The sequence below is a fragment of the Gopherus evgoodei genome, chromosome 13 (assembly GCF_007399415.2).
Source record: "Gopherus evgoodei ecotype Sinaloan lineage chromosome 13, rGopEvg1_v1.p, whole genome shotgun sequence".
NCBI lineage: Eukaryota > Metazoa > Chordata > Testudines > Testudinidae > Gopherus > Gopherus evgoodei.
Genome location: NC_044334.1, coordinates 16,274,763 through 16,296,684, shown reverse-complemented (window position 1 = coordinate 16,296,684; position 21,922 = coordinate 16,274,763). Strand labels below are relative to the sequence as shown.

At 39.4% G+C, this 21,922-nt stretch overlaps 1 protein-coding gene across 4 annotated transcripts in view; it reads left to right on the top strand.

Annotated features, from left to right (window-relative positions):
* The window catches only part of TANGO2 (transport and golgi organization 2 homolog), a 79,476-nt gene that overhangs the window by 706 nt on the left and 56,848 nt on the right, over positions 1-21,922 (top strand). Inside the window, exons 2-4 of one of the 4 annotated variants that reach the window (XM_030583099.1) lie at positions 18,587-18,784; positions 19,808-19,893; positions 21,195-21,313. In XM_030583099.1, coding sequence (XP_030438959.1) covers positions 21,258-21,313 — 56 coding nt within the window. In that variant the 5' untranslated portion in view covers positions 18,587-18,784; positions 19,808-19,893; positions 21,195-21,257. Of the gene's footprint in view, positions 1-14,115; positions 14,193-18,586; positions 18,785-19,807; positions 19,894-21,194; positions 21,314-21,922 lie in introns of those variants that run through there. The other 3 variants (XM_030583098.1, XM_030583100.1, XM_030583097.1) reach the window with 3 other exon arrangements.

The window sequence follows — 21,922 nt, the reverse complement described above, 5'->3', positions numbered from 1 at the left end:
CCATGCCTCAGTTCGCGACCCAAAAATGGGGCTGAGATCCTTTTCCTACCTCACAAGGGTGTTGAGGATGCAGACTGGCAACATTCATGGTTTATCACAAGTCTTGTTCTGTGGCTCATAAAGTACCTGGGGATTTTTGCTTTGGAAAAACAAATAATTTAAGGAAGCTTGTGGTTGCAGAGAAGTCTGAACTCTAATGAACTTTGATGACTCAAACACCAGAAGGCAAATAAAAAGGACCCCAAATTATTTTTTTAAAATCTCTTGTTTTACCTAGTCTGACTTTTTTGGTCTTGCTTCATGATTTTTGAATGCTTAGGGTTGACAGTACTAGGATTATTGAATTAACATTAAGTAATGACACTTATACTCTGTTGGCATATACAGTAACTCCTCACTTAACATTGTAGTTATGTTCCTGAAAAATGCACTTTAAGCTAGCGATGTTAAGTGAATCCAATTTCCCCATAAGAATTAATGCAAATAGTAGGGGTTAGGTTCCAGGGAAAAAAAATTCACCAGACAAAAGACATATACGTATACAGTATAAGTTTTAAATAATTTTAAACAATTTAATGCTGTATTCACCAATGATGATTGTGAAGCTTGATTGAGGCAGGGGCGTAGAGGACTTGCCCCGTTCCACCCGCCTCGTGCTCCTGCTGGGGAGCGGGGTCAGGGGCTTGCCCTCTCCCTGTCTGGAATGCTGGCCAGGTGGAGTGGGGTAAGCCCCCACCCCTGCTCCCTGGCTGGAACACTGGGCAGAGTGGGCAGAGCCAAACAACCTTATAATGGAACATTGCACAACTTTAAATGAGTATGTTCTCTAATAGATCAACAACCTAATAATGAAACAATGTTAACGGGGACAACTTTAAGTGAGGAGTTACTGTAATTATCTAATTAGACGGTGTTTGAGTACAATCCTAGCTGGTATTGGTCTGGGATTGTATCTTTTATTTTCTGTTTGTGCCATGGAGTTCTGGGATGTTTATTTTTCAAGCAAGTTGACTTGTATCACAGTGTGTCATTTTAATGCCATGTTATGACCCTTATATTGTGATATAGTGATATTGACAGTTTCACACTGAGTAAAGTAGTTGACAGCAAATAGTTAACGTACAGGAGGCTTTACAGAAAGAAACACTTCCCTCCCTCCAGAATAGCAATCAGTGTTGAATAGTCATTTTAGATTCTCTCACCCACAGTTATTGGAATCTTTGTAAGTACCACTATTTATTGTGCATCCAACAAAGTGGGTATTCACCAACGAAAGCTCATGCTCCGAAACATCTGTTAGTCTATAAGGTGTCACAGGATTCTTTGCTGCTTTCACTATTTATTGGTTGATTGTATTGTTTGGTCAACCCTTCTATAGGCATTGATGTTATTGTTTTGACAGACCGTTCTATGGTTTAGAGTGAATGACAATATAATTATACCTGAGGGAATGATGGTATAATAATGTTCTGAGACATAATTATTTGCTAAGTGGTTCATTGTCCATTGATGAATCATGTTGTTTACCTTGAATAACAATTTAAACTACTTAACAGGCATCAACATTACTTCAGTGGGGATCCACCAATATCTTTTAGCTTATTAGCTTGCATAAGTATAGTTCTGAAGTGACCCATGAGCCTCATCAGTCAATAACATTTTGGATCAGATTATTACCTCAGTTCAGCAAAAGGATCCAATCATGCAGAGTCCAATTAAAATCAATTTTGTAACAGTAACCTCTGATTATTATAGATGAAAGAATAAGGGATAAATATTTTCTTTTCAGTTTTTCATGCCCTTGAAAGCACTTCTCATAGTAAGTTTCTACTTTGGTGCATGCCCTTTCTGAGGCACTCCTGTCGGTAACAGCAGCAGCATAGCCAAAACTGAAACTAATAGGCATATTGTGCACAGAGAATCACGATGGTAGTTCTGAGCATGTTTGGCATTCTTCTTGAGATGGCATGTACAAATGATGCTACTAAATGCCAACAGGGAGCAGAAAAACATTAATTCTAAATGTGCATGAGTAGTCAACAGATACTAATAAAATGTTCACATGTGTAAGCACACAGTGAAAGTAGTAATGATATAACAGCAAGCTTCCAAGTAAGTCTGGCTACATAGTTGTACAGAAGTTAACAAGAGTAACTATGGAAATGGAGTAGCAATATTGTCACTCCTACTGGGAAATCTAGCATAAGTACAACATCTGTTTGCTACACAAGTAATCAGAAAAGAAAACTGTTGTCTTTGCATGAATTGTATTAATTTATTGTTTTGATGATGACCTATTTTGATTGAATTGGACTCCTGGAAATCTGTAAGATAGTATTTTCAAAATATTCAGGTTAAAAGGAAAATCTGGGGGAGAAAATGATTACAGTACACTAACCTGTGATGAGCTTCGTAGTGGGGAGGGGAGAGAGCCTGCCATAACCAGAGCACTACTTTTTTGAGACAAAACCTTTCATCAGCATCACAACTGTATGTAAAAAGAGGTATTTCAGGGGTGGGAGGCAAATCTTAAAATTAACTGAAGGTGAGCTGCAGGCATATTACACATTATTTTGAATAGCCTCTTCTAAGTTTATCTGACATTGCCGGTTCCAAGGGTTCAAAAATCATGAGTCAGGCCCCAAAAAATCACCACGGGGTTTTTTAAATTTGTGCGTTTTTTTAAGTCAATAATAATGTTTGGGCGCTTTTAATTTACCTTTTGATTTTTGAGCCAGTTGTGTACAGTTGGATTACATTTCCAAACTCTTCTCTGACTGCAACTTGAGGGCCAGAAATTTTTTTCTTAATTGAAAACTGCAATTCTCCCCTAATTATCTGAATCCAGGATCTGAGGCTTTAAGAAACAACAAATATTAAGACATGATAAAGTCATGAGTTGACAGCATATTGGTCATCTCATATCTTTAGAACAAAAGGCAAAAATATATTAAAGCCAGCCACTATTCTGGCAGTATACATAGAGATAGTAAGTGGAAAGACATTTGGGCTCTCACTGAAGAAGACACAATGAGTGTGAAAGTCAATCTAGAGGGGTGCTTATTAGAATCTGTAATCTTGCCCTATTAGTGATAGGTAGGCAGAGATTTGAATTCCAGCCAAGGGCAGATTTCATGCTGTTGCTTCGTTATGCTGAGTTAAAACCAACTGAACACCTACTTTTGTAAAAGCAACAGTTGATTATTTTTAAGTAATTTTATTATATCAGTGAATTAATACAATAAAACAGGATATTAGTTTCTTCTGTTTGCTTTTTAATTTTAAAGGACTGTCTTCTAAGATGTTAGCAAACTCAGCAATGTTGGCAACATAAATAAATACAGGTTCGTGGTCAGGGTCAAAATCTTGCCAATTGACCCTTCCACCATTGACTGCCACAAAACAAACGTTGCCAAACTGCTATATCAGAAATCTGGTAACTTTTATAGCAGCTGTGATATAAAGGTTAAACAAAACTGTTTCTGGACCTCTGCATTTCTATAGTAATGAAACTAAGTTACTTTCAGTTGCAGTAGTGGATTTTAGAAAATTTACAGTGGCAAAACCCCAGTCTTCCTATGAATACTGTGTGCCTGAGTCTACCAGTAAAATGATTAATGAGTGACGATCTTAGTCACTGTCCCGAAGTAGCATGAAAGCATTTTCTAACACTTTTATTAGGCTTCCATAGACTATAAATGGTATTGTTATGGGTCTGCTGAGAGTTATGTTGGAGCATGTGGTATGAGGCACAAAGACAAATTGTCCCATTTCTATTGTCTGAAATACTACATACTTACTGTTTCTGCCATCATATACTGCACTGTAATTTACTTAAGCCTGATAACTTCTCATTATACTCCATGTTCTGGGTACATGTGCTCTGTTCTGGTGTATGGCTCCTAAGAAAAAACGTATGTGCGCACACAAAATTCTAAGGTCTTATCTTGTTAGCATTAAACTCAACACTTTTACTAATATAGAAAGTAGGTTGGTGAACTGCTTAAGGGGCCTATCCAGGTTAAAGGATCTTCTTTGGCCAGTTCCTAGTCTATGGGTAAGTCTACACTACGGGATTATTCCGATTTTACATAAACTGGATTTATAAAACGGATTGTATACAGTTGAGTGCACGTGGCTACACTAAGCACATTAATTCGGCGGTGTGTGTCCTGGTCCTAGGCTAGTGTTGATTTCCGGAGCATTGCACTGTGGGTAGCTATTCCATAGCTATCCCATAGTTCCCGCAGTCTCCCCCGCCCCTTAGAATTCTGGATTGAGAGCCCAGTGGCTGATGGGGCAAAAATCATTGTCGCGGGTGGTTCTGGGTAAATGTCGTCAGTCATTACTTCCTCCGGGAAAACAATGGCAGACAATCATTTTACGCCCTTTTTCCCTGGATTGCCCTGGCAGATGCCATAGCATGGCAACCATGGATCCCTTTCAGCTTTTTTTTTTTTTACAGTCACCGTATGTGTACTGGATGCCGCGGTCAGAGGCAATACTCCAGCGCTACACAGTAGCATTCATTTGCTTTTGCATGATAGCAGAGATGGTTACCAGTCGTTCTGTACCGTCTGCTACCAGTGTAATTTGACAATGAGATGATGGTTATCTGTCCTTCTGTGCTGTCTGCTGCTATCATGGGTGCCCCGGCTGAGATCGGCTTGGGGCGCAAAAGCAAAACTAGGAATGACTCCCCGAGTCAATCCCTCCTTTATGGTTTCTAAAAATAGAGTCAGTCCTGCCTAGAATATGGGGCAAATGTACTAGAGAAGCAGTGTATCAGAGAGTATAGCTGCTCTGTGTCAGATCCCGCAGAAATGATGAGCTACATGCCATTCACGGGGGTTGCCCCTGCAACAACCCCACCCATTGCTTCCCTTCTCCCCCAACCTTCCTGGGCTGCCGTGGCAGTGCCCTCCCCCCCCATTTGTGTCATGAAGTAATAAAGAATGCAGGAATAAGAAACACTGAGTTTTTTTAGTGAGATAAAATGAGGGGGAGGCAGCCTCCCGGTGCTGTGATAGTCCAGGCAGGACATTAAGCAGTGTGGAGGAGAGAAGCCCAGCATCCCACCGCTATGATAGTCTAGGCAGTACAGAATCTTTTCTTTTCACATGAAAGGGAGGGGGCTGATTGAAGCTCAGCCCCCAGTTGCTTTGATGAAGACGGTTACCAGCCGTTTTGTACCATCTACTGGGAATGACCGGGAGTCATTCCTATTTTCACCCAGGCGCCCTCGGCCAGCCTCACCTGAAGCCAGCCAGGAGCACTCAACGGGTTGATAAGGACGGTTACCAGTCCTACTGCACCATCTGCCACCGGGAAGGGAAGAGGAACGGATACTTCACTGCTGCAGCATCGCTTCTACCAGCAGCATTCAGTAGACATAGGGTGACATTGAAAGAAGTCAAGAAATGATTTCTTTCCCTTTTCTTTCACATGGGGGGGGGAGTAAATTGACAAGCTAGTCCCTGAACCACTCCGGACAATGTGTTTGAACCTACAGGCATTGGGAGCTCAGCCAAGAATGCAAATACTTTTCGGAGACTGCTGGGGACTGTGGGATAGCTGGAGTCCTCAGTACCCCCTCCATGAGCGTCCATTTGAGTCTCTGGCTTCCCATTACGCTTGTCACGCAGCATTGTGTAGCCTGTAGATTTTTTTTTCAAATGCTTTGGCATTTCATCTTCTGTAACGGAGCTTTGATAGAACAGATTTGTCTCCCCATACAGCAATCAGATTCAGTATCTCCCGTAGGGTCCATGCTGGAGCTCTTTTTGGATTTGGGACTGCATTGCCACCCGTGCTGATCAGAGCTCCATGCTGGGCAAACAGGAAATGAAAATCAAAATTTCACAGGGCTTTTCCTGTTTACCTGGCCACTGCATCCGAGCTGAGATTGCTGTCCAGAGTGGTCACAGTGGTGCACTGTAGGATACCGCCCGGAGGCCACACTAACCCTAATCTGATATAGTAATACCGATTTTAGCGCTACTCCTCTCATCGGGGAGAAGTACAGAAACCAATTTAAAGAGCCCTTTATATCGATATAAAGGGCCTCGTAGTGTGGACGAGTACAGCATTAAATTGGTTTAACGCTGCTAAAATCGGTTTAAACGCGTAGTGTAGACCAGGCCTATGATGTGCTATTGCCTTCTTGTACTCCATGAGCAGAGCATGCTACTGATTCTGAGGGGTTGGGGAGCATACCCTTGACACTATCTGTGGAATACCACAAGATTCTCAGATGAAGTGTGTTTTACAAAGATTGGGTATGTATTAGAAGTCATCTTCAGTTTACAGAGAAAGAAATTGATATACAGAGCAGTTAAAATATGTCTAATTAACCTAATTTGAAAATATAATTTAGGCCTCTGCTCTAACCACTGAATAAATGGCCTCACTAAGCATCATGCAGCCCCCTATGATCATTTTCTTCCCTTTGCTAGATTAATTTTACTGGCAATCAGGATTATGGATCTGAGGTTGACTGGGATGTGTTAGTGAATTTACTAAATATTTAGTGATCTATTTCTATTTTTTATCCCAGAGCTGTACTATGGGGCTGTTTCTCTTTTGTCTGGTATGTTACTGGAGGGAGAAATCTTTAAGGGTCCATCTCTCAAAACAGCTTCAGCTAATTTCTATTCTTCAAGGAGGAAGAAAACAAAGGGATGGGATAAACTGAAAATTAAACAATCAGTCCTGCCAAAAAGAGGGGCAAAAAATCTGGTGAAGGAGATTGCAGCTCTCCAGAAACACAAGGTTGATCAGTGGAGGAGGACTGGCAGCATTCCTGAGAAATGGGAGCAAGAGAGCTTTCCCCATCCTTGGCTGCCAGTTTTTTAAATGCTTTCTGCCTACAGGTCAGGTTTGTTGCACTTTGCCTTCTTGGAGTGGGGGAGAGGCAGTACGCTGTGGATTTACCTCGCAGGATAGGGTAGTCCCAGAGGGATCAATTGATAAGCTGAAGATAGAAAGTATTAATGTTTACATCTTGTAAAGGAGCCCTACACACATCTTACGTACCACAGTCTCTTGCTTTGTGCAGCTAATGTGGTCTTTGGTGGAGGGCTGACTTTTTCCCCTGTTTTGATAAAATTGTGAAGGGGCCAACCGCTGTATTTTTCCAACTCTTGAGCAATCTGGAAGCCTGCTGATGTGGTCTCTGTTGTTGTATTTTTTTGTTTTATTTTTTCCTCTTTATGGCTGACTTGTGCAAGCAGGGAACTTGCAAAATAAAAACCAGTGGTCAACAACACATTGTCTCATGAAATAGACATTCTGTTTCCTTGGTAACAAGGCATCCAATAACTAAGCCCACTATTGGAAAACATAATCCTAACTGTACATATAAAACGATGGGGTCTAAATTAGCTGTTACCACTCAAAGAGATCTTAGAGTCAATGTGCATAGTTCTCTGAAAACATCCACTCACTGTGCAGCGGCCGTTAAAAAAAGTGAACAGAATGTTGGGAATCATTAAGGGATATATAATAAGATAGAAAATATCATATTGCCTCTATATGAATCCATGGTACGCCCACATCTTGAATACTATGTGCAGATGTGATCGCCTCATCTCAAAAAAGAAATATTGGAATTGGAAAAGGTTCAGAAAAGGACAACAAAAATGATTAGGGGTATGGAATGGCTTGGATATGAGAAGAGAATAATAAGACTGGGATTTTTCAGCTTGGAAAAGAGACAACTAAGGGGGAGGATATGATAAAGGTCTATAAAATCATGATTGGTGTGGAGAAAGTAAATAAGGAAGTGTTATTTACTCCTGTCCATAACACAAGAACTAGGGGAGGTGGTCACCAAATGAAATTAATAGGCAGCAGGTTTAAAACAAACAAAAGGAGGTATTTTTTTCATACAACGCACAGTCAGTCTGTGGAACTCCTTGCCAGGAAATATTGTGAAGGCCAAAACTATAACAGGGTTCAAAAAAGAATTAGATAAGTTCCTGGAGGATAGGTCCATCAATGGCTATTAGCCGGGATGGGCAGGAATGGTGTCCCTCACCTCTGTTTGCCAGAAGCTGGGAATGGATGATGGGATAGATCACTTGATGATTAGCTGTTCTGTTCCTTCCCTCTGGGACATCTGTCGTTGGCGACTATCAGAAGACAGAATACTGGGTTAGATGAACCTTTGGTCTGACCCAGTAATGCTGTTCTTATAGTTGTTCTTTATTAAATATCTTCAGTTACTTAAACAAATTGAGAAATTATATTTAGTTTAATTATTTGAGATGTACCTAAATAAGACACCTGCTGAGATCTGAACACTTGCAAACTTTTGGGAATTTAGGCTTTCTCCACGGAAATGTGTACAATAAACTGGATTGTTTCCGGTATTCTGTCCATCATGTAAATCAAGATGTTGAGATGGTCAAAGGCTCTGTGATAAGAAATAAAATGAGGTTATGAGAGGCCTAATGCAGGTTGCGTCAACTGAAGACAAGCTGAGGGAGGCTAGGCTATTGTGCTATGGGCATATTCTGTAGAGATCTGAAAGCTGTATCTGTAGGATGGCTCTTGAGATGATCATGGATGGAAGGAGACCAAAGACTCGGTGTGTGGACTGGACATCAGCTGACATCGGATCAATCTGCATGACAATCTGGCATATGATCATCTGTTTTAGAAGAAGGCTGTGAAAGTTGCTAACCCAGAATAGGAAAGTGACAAGAAAGAAGAAGAAACTGGATTGTTTCCCATGATCCTAATTCAGTGGCTTTTCAGCTTTCATTTTTCAGACCACTTTTTAGATGTCCATTTAGGGAACCACCTCCATTCACACCAAACTCAAATCTCTCAATGCTTGGTTTCACAAACGGTTTAATGCTTGTAGACTGCTGTATAGATCTCCATAAATTACAGGTGATCATTGACAACCACTTCTCTTACTGTTTGGAGTATTTCTGGACAGAAAGGTATTTTGTAATGGGACAATTTATTCCAAAATACTGGACAGGAACACCTTGCTTTCCCTTATCTGTTACAAACAAACTTTTCTTTAAAAACCTGACTATTCTAAATGGGAAACCTCATTCTATTCCTAGTTAGATTCAGTGCTTTTTGCATATTGCATTTGGTAAGTAATTGGTCTCTTAAGTTTTTTGACACATTACCTAAAAAATACCTAGATGGATGTCACATTTTCCAGAGTTTAGAATAGAGGAATAAGATCAACTCTTGGATACCTACTTGTCTGCATTAGAGTTCTCGCTGTTGCTATCACCAGTGTAGTTGCATTGGTGGGAAGTATAATGAAAAAAACAATATAGACCAATATATCTTTCATTTTGCATCACTTCTACTCCCCCAAGGCATGTAATTTGATCTGTGCATCCTTTATTCCAGCTGGAAATTAGGGTGAAAAGCAGGAACTTCAGGGAGATCTGGGTTGTGACTATGAACTGAGCTTTTCTTGGTAAATACCTAAAATATCAAATGTGAATATCTTATCTTGCTTTGTCTTTTATACATAGCATAAAAATATTTTCATTGTTACCCTTATATAAAATAACCAATTTTGTGGTTTAATTTGAAAACAATATTTATGAGAAGAGTTGCTTTTTACCTGCATAATGCTAGGTGCTAAAATCAATGTATATTGTTTGTTAGTTTAATTTACTATTATCAGTGATTTAAAATGTTCTACCTCACAATAGGCTATCCTTTTCTTTTAACTCTTGACTTAAAGGGGAATTTGGATGGATTTTTTTAATCAATATTTCTAGGCATATAATTGGTAAATGCCAGAAAAGATAGTACAAGCAAATTGGTCTGGGTGCCCCAGTTTGTAAGTCTTAGATGGCTGAACTTTTCTTATTAGGAAAAGATTGCTTTAAAAAACACATCCCCAAGTGGTGTATAGAATATGGATGAAAAATAAGACTATTGTCAAAATAGGTCAGCGAGCTCACCTGCCAAGGCTGACAGTTTTTCTTTATATTTCCACTGTTTTTAAAAAAGTTACTGAAGACAGTAGGATTACTGTGGGGTGGTAAAGTCAAAGATCCTGTAAATGCTTGAAAAATGAGCTGCTTTTGAAAATGGTGCTCAAATGTGTTTGTTCTCTATACTGAATTTAAACATGTTAAGATAGTCTGTATAGACCCCAGCATATTCTGTTCAATAAACTGCCTCTTGAGATGGGAGAAATATTTTCAAATGCACATCTTATTTGCTTTACCATGGTGCCACCATATTTCTGTGGCTTAAAGCATAGTTTTTTGTTGCTGGTGGTTTTTATAAAAACAGCTCAAATCTATCTTGTCCAGTTTGTCTCTGTACAAACCACTGGGCTCAAGCCAAATGCAATTGAAACTGCTGTCAGATAGCTGCACAAAAAGAATACATGCTACATGAGAAGACTGCAAAGGGGAATTATTGAAATGGCTCAGACATAAGGCAGCTGTGAGAAGGGCTTCCTTGGTTGAAAGTGAATAAATGTTTTTGAATCTTTGACTTGTCAAATAGAACATACTTTCATAGTGTCTGAATTACATTTCAGTGTGCATTCTCATGCCACTAAGAATGGCACTGAAAGAAAATCGAGACAAATAGATTCTTCCTTGGGCTAGTGATATAGTGGTCAGTTAAGGCAAATTCAAAAGAGTGAGTAAAATAGATTACGTATTTATTGTTTGCAACATAAAACTATCAGGATCTAGTAAATAATGAGTTTTAGCTGTCCATTAGTATGTAGCGTAAAGAACAGTTTCAGATCAGTTGTGTAGTGGTTGACATTGCAGTGGTAACTGACAGATGTTATTTATGATGGTTTATTTACAAAAACATGAAGCCATTTGTTATGCATTCTATTTCAGACATTTCTGTTGACAGTTCTTCAGAGCAAGATGGGTATGGATCAAGTTTGTGAGCTAATTGTTCCTAATCAGCCAAATGGGTCTCAGCCAAATGATACTAAACCAAATGAAAAGAGAATACATATTTTGTGCATTTACCTTTTGAAGTGCGCCCCTCCTCCCGTGCACACACCCTGTCTTTGCAGACACCAGATCATGCATTTTAACAGACCCCTTGCAACAGAACGGCACACTGTGATGACTGATGACAGTCTGACGGCATAGAGTAATGATTAGTATAAGAATGCCAGTTACCTGCATTGTCACTCATGTCACTTTGAGAATCAGCAGTGCATTTTGAAGCAGAATACTTAATTGCAGAATATTTGCAACTCTTGTTTGATTATCTGTTTTTGTCTGTTTGTAATAACCGAGTTCAGTGGTAGAAGAAAATTCTATCGTAGCAGTAGAAGGCTTTCGCTATCACTCCATCCTTGGTATCTTTCCTTTTGCTCACTAAAGACAGTGAGATTAGAGCCAAATAAACTCATTCACTTTTTGTTTACACTGAAGACCTTAAAGAGCCATCTTCAACTTTTTAATATTCATTCATTCTCTAGCAATAATGGGCCTATCGAACAGCGCAAATACTCTAGGATTTTTGTTAGAAGAGAATGTTAGCCTCATCTTTGTATCTTTATTTTGATTAACCTTTTCCCATTAAGTTCTCCCCACAAACTGGAGAATGATTTTGTGCTGCACAGTGAGGCATCAGTTTCACATTTTCCTTTATTTTTGAGTGAAACTGGGAAATATGCTTCTGGGTGGCCTTACAATTTGTAATGCTTGCTATGGGATCTGGTTGCAAGTATCTTCCTGTTCTGGTCCCACTGCTGGAGGGAAAAGATTGGGCCAGTCTATAGAAGATAATGTGGTAGCACACCAGACAGGGAGCTGAGACGACCACCCTCTCCACGTTCTAATCCCTGCATATATACATATATAGTCTCATGTGCTGTACTTAGTCAAAAAAGTAATTTTTTTTCCACTGTCTTAAATTACAAACTAACTTCCAGTCAAGGTGGCAGGTCTGTGATGGGATAACTAGTGGAATGGTGATACCACAAGAGACTAAATACTAAGAAATTGAGAGAGGAAGCAGCAGTAGTCTGGTTTAAAACCTTTTGTTTAACTTCAGTGAACAATATGTTGGCAAAATAAAAAAGCAGATGACTATTGGTGAAGTTACAGAAATATACAACAATGAAAGGTACTAAACACTAACCCAGTCAGATAGTACAAAATCTTTGTTACGTAGAATTAAGCCTAGGATCTATTTTTAAGAGATCGTCAGTTCCCATATGGCAGAATGAAAGTTTTCTTTCCTGATCTAAAAAGTAGCTGCTATAACTTAGACAAGCACCTCCCCACTTACAAGGAACAGTTTTTATATAACATCCAGAATTTACTTGTAGCTATAGAAACATAGACCAGAACTCAGCCCTAAAATGTTTACAAGTGAAGAGGCCCAACCTATGTTGTTTGCTGAAACCAGTTTTATCATCTGTGCCTCATTCTCACTCCAAACAGGTATAGGCAATCTCCTGTCTTAGTACACACTTCCAGTCTCTATTGTATATCACTGTAAAAGCTTCCAATAAACATGATTAAAGTATATGTGGGGCAGGTGCCTGGTCAATCTGAGTTGGAAGGTTGCAGAGCAGTGATATATCAAGATCATTCATATTACCTCTTAATTCATGCATCTTCATATAGCTGTGTGTCAGACTGGAATTCATTGCTTACCAGAACTGTTATAATTCATCCTGAAAGCAATACCTCAACTTCTGTCTTTCCTGCTATTTAGAACTCCCTCCTGTTACACCATTTGCCTGATGAAAGTCACATTCCTTAACTGAGTTGCTTTTCAAGGCTCTCAGCCACACATCTCAGCTCTGTAGCTCTGTATTGAAACTTGAGTATTGATTCCTTATTTTCATACCCTATGTTTCCATAATTCCATAATTGTCTTGTAATTTTAGTTCAAAGCCCTTAAACTTTTATTGATAAGAAGCTTGTGGTCTGGATTGTGTTGAATTGATATCTAAAATTATTTTGAGCAAATGAAATAAACCTATATATCCCTTCTCTCCCCTCTCCCCCCCCGCCCTGCACCCCAGGCTCTTTAGGTGTGCCTACACAGAAAAGAAAAACTCAGTTAGCCCATGCCAGTCGACTCAGGTTCGTGGGGCTCGGGCTGCGGGGTTATTTCACTGCTGTGTAGACTTCCAGGCTCAGGCTGGAGCCCAAGCAGGGTCTTAGAGCTTGGGCTGGAGCCCAAGCCCATTTCTTAGCTGTATAGACATACCCTTTGTGCCTGAAGAAGTAATTTAGAGAGCTAAAAACACTTTGTAGGCTAGATCTCTTGATTTGACCTCTTAAATGGATCCCAGAGGAACATAAAAAGCCCATCCAAATTTGTAAAAATAAATGCAAGTAGTAGAAGTACTAAACTAATGGCTCACACCAATTCTGTACCTCCAAGATCTGGAAAACACAGTGAATATTTGTTTCTTTGCCCTGCTTGCAAGAACAGAACAAATATAACATGAAAGCTTATGACCAAATAAATGTGTTAGTCTCTAAGGTGCCACAAGTACTTCTCGTTCTTTTTGCTGATTCAGACTAACATGGCTACCACTCTGAAACCAGCTAGGGCAGTAACTGATCTATAGTGGTACTTCAGGATATGCATATTGCAAGATGTGCAATAAGCCAGCTGCATTGAAGATCATCGTAAGGTGGAATGTTATGTAGAAAAGTTCATTTTTTTAAATGTAACTTAAATTATATTTATATATTTTTCAAAAAGCACTTCCAAAAAAGTGTGTAAATTCGTGTGTTTTGGTAAATTTGATATTTTAGGTATGTAAGTAGTCCTATTAATGTCATAGTTAGTGTTCACAGGGTTGTCCCTATTAATCTTAAAAACATTTGTAGAAAGCTGTAACTGTCACACATTTAGATGAGACCCCACTGTATTTACTTAAATGTACACATTTGGATTCCCCCCCATATTTTGCTTACAATATCAGACCAACTATGTAAATATCTAGCTTTTTTTAATTTCTGCTTAAACCTTTTGCCCACATCCTCTTTTGTTCCCCAGTAAACAACCAGAATTTCACTTCCTTCATCCAATAAAATATTTGATTCTTAGACACAAGACACCCAGTTCCTCTGTGCCATAGCCTGACTGTCTGTGCTAGTTGCAACTTCCACTCTGCTTGGAGTCAAGCAGGTCAGTTCTTGTCCAGAGCTAATGACCTGAATCTGAATTGTGACCTGAGTCACAAGTTGGTAAGTAAGGCACCATTAGGCTTTGACGATGTTATATTTTGATAGCTTCTGTTTGTGAATTTTTCCCTCAGGAACTAGGTTACTCTTGAGTCAGTCAGCTGCCTTATCCACTAACAGCCCCTCCCCCAACTATTTGTTCAGAAAAAACTGTATGTTATAATGTCTTGAGTGTTGTAACAGTATGTGTATTAACTGCTATTAAAGAGCAGTAAAAATGCTTAACAAACTAAACTGATAACTATACAACTGATACCATTTGCATCAGAGTTCAAACATTGTCTAATAAGCCTGTTCAGTCTAGTTCCTGTATGTATGAAAAGATTTCCAAACACCTTCAGCATTGCCTCTCTACTTCAAAATCTGACCTCCCTGAACTATTATGTCCATTTCAGTTACTTTAAAGTCACTTCTGATCAGAGTGGGTGGCCTGGATTAGTGGTGTCTCTGGAATACAGGTGGCATCACCGCAGTGGAAGGGTCCATCATGAGTTCCTACCCTTCTCTAGATTGTATTACTGTAAAAAGTAAGGAGGTCGGTATTATAACATCCATATTAGCTTTCTTCAGCATCATTTTTTGTAGTTTTAATGCCATCAGCCATAATGGTTGCTATATTATGGAGGGAGGTCAGTCTCACCCAAATCAAGGATTGACGAAAGACTGACCAGAAGGACAGGCCCAGGAAGAGGACCTGAAGTACTTGCAAACTTGACAGGGTCTTCCTATGGAAGATGGCTGGGTGACACCTGGAAAGTTAGTCGCATGCAAGCTAGACTTGCATATTGTTCTTAATGTACGTTTCCTCTAGTGCTTTTGTTAATAAATAATACTTTGCTTTATGAATGCTGGCTGGTCACTGGTTAACCCTTTCATTGCCCCTAACAGAACACATGCTGAACTAAAGTCAGAGCAGCTAAGGTGATCTCAGTGAATTGCAGGAGGAACTGCAACTAAATCTTTTGTTTTGGATGGGAGAGTCACGGGGCTGCTAGAAGCCTGTGATTTAAATGGGGTGCCCTCCAGGAAGCCACAAAGAGGTTAAAGTTGTAGTTATCTTGGGCACTGCAACAATGAGTAACTTTTACTTTCTAAAGTAATTACTTTCATTCTAGTTGTTTTTCTGCGGCATGCTACTACAGTGTTGAATTTCATCTTAATCCAGCAGTCTTTGCTTAAATTTTTAAAATAACATTTATACGAATTATTTTTAAACCCACTCTTTCTACTTAAATTTTGGGTCTAAATTGTCCAGCACGATGTGTAGCAAATGTATTGATTTCTGACCAAAGAAAATACTAAAATTTTTCAGTTCCGTTTTGCACTGAATTTATTTTTTAAACGAATAAGTCTCCTCACTGCACTGAGGAGGATCTGGACTTCAATTGTGGTTTCAAAAGCGTTCTTGATTCTAAAACTTTATTTTTAAGTCCATAGCTGTCTAAATAATGAAAGACAAATAACTTTGTAGGACCTACAGAAGTTTATGCTGCTCTATTTCAGAGCCAGCAAGACATAGCCCAGGTTAACAAACTTCCTGTTTTAGGAGGTTAGTATCAATTGTTCACAAAAGCAGCAAGTAAAAGTCCTGTTAATTTCAAATTACATTAGAAACAGAGGTGGGGTGAGTGACAGACTTCTGTCAAATGAGAAAAGTTAATATGGAAAACAGTTTATATCTTCTAGAAAGGTATTTAAGTGAAGAGTTGAAAAATGATGTCCCTTCAAATAACTATAAAATGCATTACAAAACTACAAGGAGAAAAAACCTACTCTCTCGTTGCTATTTAAAGATCAAGATTTGTTTCATGCCATTCATTTTTATTTGAGTCTTGTGTTGGCCAGTGGCTTGGTACGAACAGCTAAATGTTCTTATATTGTAACAGAATTTATTGTTTTATTGATCAAAATCAACTCTGCAAATCAGCTAATGGAGAGACTGAAACCTCTTTATAAAATAAAGAGTAGTTATGAACAATCAACTGTCAATAGGCTTGTTAATTGACTAATCCAAATAATGAGCTGGCAGGACACCGAATGAAAACTGTGACAATTATTGCTCTTGCTGCTGATGGAAATCTGACAGATGTCTGTTTTAAAATATTTTATACCCCTTGCCTTCCATCAGTGGGCTTCCCCATTCTTCCAAAAGAAGTCCCAGGGATCTCTGCCAGTTCTCCCTTCCCCCACCCCCTTCTAACTCACCTGCTACCATGTATGGACTATTTTTCATCTGAGGACTGGAAGGGGCTTCCTTCTGAGTCATCAATACTGTTCCTCAAATTAGCTGATATATTTTGGTGTAGAAGAATGCTAGTCTTATAAACTCACGCTGGGTAAAGCGCGGAAAGGACTGATGCCATCATTCTTCTAGCCTGGAGCAGGGATCAGAATCTGACCTCAACTGTGAAACATTTTGGTTTGTCCCTGAGCCAGCCAGTTAATACATTTTTTTAACTTGGTGTTTTATGGACAGTCTTCTATTGCACAGGAACCTGTGTGTCACTTTTGGTAATAAGGACACATCTTTAAAATCCTTTGCCTCTTGAAAGACTGCAAAATCTCTCAATTCACCTGGCAAGTTTTAATAAGTGCACAAAGTGCAAATAAGTTCTTCCACTTGTACAGTGTAACAGTTGCCCAACAGAAACAGGGAGGACAATGCTCAGTCCTGCTCAGGGCAAGCTCAACTTTCCAGCTCTTCTCATTTTTAAAACTTTTGGGCTTGTTTTTGTTAATGTTCTTACCTTTATATTTTTGTGCTGTGTACAAACATATTAAGATTGTGTTCACCCTTTTTTTCCATATTGCTGAATATTTTTTTCCAGACTCTGTGAAAATAAAGCAGAGAAGGCATCTGGGAGAATAGCAGAAGGAATGCTTGTAATGAGGTAGTTGGACTGTATGAAGTTAGCATGACAGTTGGGAGAACAAAGACGACATATTCCTTTCAATCTTGTATTTCCTCTTCACTGACTTCCTATGTTGTGGCAAACTCCAAGTCAGTAAATAATGTTCCTTAATTGACCGAGGGTGACTTGCTGTTTAGATTATGGAAAGCTCAGTTGTGAACATCCTAAAATTTGATAATTGTCTTGTTTTTTTGTTAAAAATGCTCAAATCCAGAGTGCCTCGTACTAGTGAAGTATGCAGCCCAAGCCCCACAAAGACCCTTTTAGATATGAGACAGGAATGGAAAGAAGTTGTTGAAACACTCTGGCAGTGCATAGCAGTCCTGTTTACTGTTGTCCATGAATACATGATTCCCATTACCAGAAATCTTATGTTTTATACTCTTTTAATAAAAAGGAAGAAAAACTTCTGGCACTTTTTTTTAACAGAGCTTATGAGGATAACTTGCAATTAACTGTGGGTCCTTGAAGAATTGAATATATTTTTTTTTTTATAAAACAAAAAAAAAATCCCAGAGGTTTGAACCAGCCAAATTCAAATCTATAAATATCTCTGACCGCAGACAGCCCCCTCTTCCCCTCCCCCCTGGAATTTGAAAAAGAGAGAGAAGACTTTTTGCCCAGCATAAACATGGGGCTGGACAGTTGCCATTCATTGTCTTTTATTTAAGTATCGTATTCAATCAAGGTATTCTCAAGGACTGATTGCCAGTTAAATTAAATTATGGCATTGTCTGTGAGCACAGCAGTTGAAAGAAATGGTAGAAAGCTGTCAGCTAAGGTAAATCTATTCTTAGGCTGTTTTTCGTTAGTGTTACAGTAATATCTAGTGAGTTGAAAGGTGGTTTCTATCCTAAACTCAATCTTCAGTCAGTAATAACTTCAGCTAAAATATTCCTTTTGTGCTGAAAACTCCATGCTAGGACTCAGTTTATGGACTAAATATGAGAGTCATAATGACTTGAGAGACCAAGTGCTGGAGCGGGTCAAGAATGAGGAACAATTTGTATTACAAGAACATATCTCCCCACTGTGCTAAATGCTGTGCACACAGACAGGTAGACTCAGTCCTTCCCTCAAAGAGCCTGCAATCTAATTAGTATCTCCCTTACTGGTTAAAGCTTGAGGGCCTGATCCCCACTTCCATCAGTGGGGTTATGTTTGTCCTCCCTCCCCCGCCCCCATCCCCTTGAGTGAGTATTGGACTGGGCCTTGAAAGAGAGTGTCATGGTGTAAATAAGTGGCCTCCTACCAGGCATGCCCTCAGGACAGCCTTGCAAGTGGCCCTTCACCTCAGTTGCCCTCTTGGGTAACCCAAAGGACTCCGATTCAGACTCTTAATTAAACTGGCCCCCAGGAGAGGCATTGTTTATTATGAAAGCCTTGTGCAAATAGTTTTGTAACAAAAATGCCAAAACGTAGTCCATGTCTATCACAAGTACATACAGTTCTTGTTCTCACCATACTTCATTGTTTGCGTCACAGGCTCCTTATCTGTCTTCCGCCATCCCTCTTCCAGGACAGTCATCCCAGCCCTTCCTTCTTGGTTGCCACTCTGCTCTTCCTAGAGGGAACTCGCATAACCTCTCTGCTGGGAGCAGCCTTGCCAGAGGAGCATCCTCATTCCTACAGTCCTCTCACTGTTCCTCAGGAGCTGGCTCTCCAGCAGAGAGACATCATCTGGTAAGCTCCTCCACTACTCCCCATTCCTTCAACTCTCTCTTGCGCCTGACTCTGGCTTAGAGCCAGTAGGCATCTCCCTTTGCTAATTCTCCAGCCCTGGATCGCGGGCTTGGAGATGCCAGCCAGCAAACCTCTTTCTGCTCTCCTGCCTTCAGCCTTCTCCTAGGAACCACCTTCTGTTTCCAACAGCTCTCCTCTCCTGCCCTTCTCCTGACCGAAAGCTTATCGCCTCCCAGGTAGTGCCCTGCCCTCTTAATTGGCCCACTGGGAGCATCTGGAGTGGAACAGGCACTCTGAGCCTAGGTTCATTTAATGGGCCAGCTACCCTGTTTGATATACATAGCTAGAACTGACAGGTAATGAAGAATCTCTGTAAGCTTAATAGTTACCACTAAATTCCGAGGTTCAAACAATTGTTGTTCCACCCAATATAGGGCAGTAGTTAATGACATAAGTATCCCTTTCAACTGTAATGCACTGGCTACTATGGGATATCATCAGTCTGCAATCTTATGTCTCTTCTCTTGACGTGTTTGTTTTCTTAAATTAAAAAAATTGCTGTTCCTAGAAGTGCTGGAGTCCTATGACGTTTCAAATCTCTACCTTTTAAAAGAAGATCTTCTATACATGCATTCCATTCAACACCTGAGTACTGAGTCAGTTGTCCTATTTTTACATTTTATTTTCTCTTACACTGAAGATTTTTTCATTGTCACTATGTGACCTATTTCTACATGGATTTTTGAGGTGGAGAATCTACTGCATGACTTCTCTCTTCCACAGTGCCAACTGGACAGCAATTTAGTCACTAGTTTATGGTATCCCACCTTAACAGAAAATATATTCCATATAGCTAAAATATCTCAGTCCTTATCTAATAGAGCCTTAAAAATCAGAACTTTTCAAGTCACTGCCTGAAAGAGTAATTACTTTATGTATAGGAGCAGAGATTAAAATACTGTTCCCCCCAGCCTATCTTTCTGTCCCCTCACAGTTCTGTCCATTGTATTGGTTCTATTTCAGATTAAATAATCTGCAGCAGCAGAGGAGTCCTTTGTAGAATATTGGTGACTGGAAGGCTGAATTTGTTGTCATGATAGTGACAGCAGGTCAGTTGTGATGCTGAACTATGACTTTGGAGAAGCCAGCAGCTTGTGTCAGGCCGCTAATGTAAATCTGTAGAAATGGTGTGCTCGTAGCTCTGCTTTTGATGGTAAAAGTGAAATAGTGTGAATTGTTGTGGAAAAATCTTGCTTCTGTTGAAATTTAAAACATGGGAGAGCTCAGCAACGTGGTATAAAAGAAAAGAATGAATTAAAATCAGTATGTGTATCAGGAAATGAAAGAATAATTATTTCTTCAACCATATTCTTGAGTTTATAAAATCTTTAATTTATTTTGCTGTGGTGTGCAGTGACTGAAGTGAGTTGTACTAAAAATTAAATTTAATCACTCAGAATGGTTACAGAGTTTAGATTTTGATTTCATTCATCCCCATGTCTGTACTCTGAAAAGTTTCACACAGGGGAAGCTGTCCATAGCAGTGGAACAGGCTAAAGCATGCTCAGTTAATAGGATTCTAATAATTGTTTGTTTCAGCTGTGACAAAAAATAAGGTCATGGTGCAATTTTATTACCAGACAAGTTTCCATTGGGTCAATGTAGGAAAATATTTGAAAGCCCTTACGAGTATCTGATCCGTAAAGAACATTTGTCATGCCTCTAAACGTGGTCAGAATTTTAAAAGTTACTGGAAATGCTGGAAACAGTGTTTATCTAAATGTACTTCTGTTCCCACTGTATTAAATATATATTCTGTTGCCACTGATATTTTTCCCCTCTACTATACTGCCTCTCTTCCCCTGGTTTTTAATGGGTAGCGCTACAGAAAAGATAAGGCTTTTAGTTTCTCATCAAACGCTTTTGATTACACTTTTTCCAGTTGCTGCTGCAGTATACATGAGTGTGCTTCTCTAAGTATGCTTTTTAAAGAAAAAACATTGGCAAGAATGTCTTGTCAGATTTGTTGGTGTAGACAAAAGAGCATCACTGTTGCACTGTACTGGCAGTGAGTAGAAAATTCTGAGATAAAACCTTGGTCTTCCTTGCTTTGGCAGGAAAGTTAGTGCTCTAGGTACTGCTCCTAGAATATATCAGTATTCTCCTGTCACTTGTTTCTTTGCCAAAGTTCTGAATTGAATTCCTATTTAAGTAACACTTGAAGTTGCAATAGTGAGGAATTTTGCAGACAAACCATCCATTAAGACAAACATGCCATTGAAATCTTGTTGATTTCAATATGCAGTGCTGTTAATGGTAACTGCAGGAACTTTAACTCCAGAATGGATGTAAGCTTATGCTTCTGTAAATTGCAATGTAATTTCCTTTATTGCATTTATTTTGTTCACAGGTTGTTGCAGTATGACCTTCCACTAACCTTTCGGAAGAAGCAAGTCTTCACCAGCTGTTACCCATGTGCATACTTTTCTTCAAGTTTGATCCTCGTCCAGTTTCAAAAAATGCATACAGGTAATCATAATTGTGGTTAAAGCAAAAATGCTTTTCTTTACAACCTTAGTTTGATACTTTTACTTTAACCCTGGGCAATAGTGCCTAGTCTCAAATCAGATCAAGTGCTTCAATTTGTGCTGGTATAATGCCAACACTCCATGATGTTGTTTACATCTCTCAAGTGGAAAAAGTCAGTCTGCTCTGAGTTGCGTTCAGCGCAGTTTCTATAGCCAGTAATATGCAAGAGAGTGATGTAGCTATGCCACATTGACTCCCCTAACCCAGTGAATCCAGGTACCCATTTGCAGCTGGGTGATGAAGCAAGGAGATGATAAAGCAAGACTCCAACCAACAACTTCTAGGGTTGGTTCTGAGCACCTGAACCACTCTGCCACCATGCCTACTAGCATTGTATTATTATTATATTTATTCGTAATGTATTGGTTCCACTTGACACTGACTGTTGCATATAGTTCGTAGAAGCACAAGAACTTATATGGATCTGTTTACTGTATGTAGAGTCAAATATTGGACAAATAATTTTAGACTTGTATGTCTCTGCCTGTCTTATATTGAAAAAAAATGACAATAGCTCTGTTGGTACAAGGGAATTGAGAACTAAAAGCA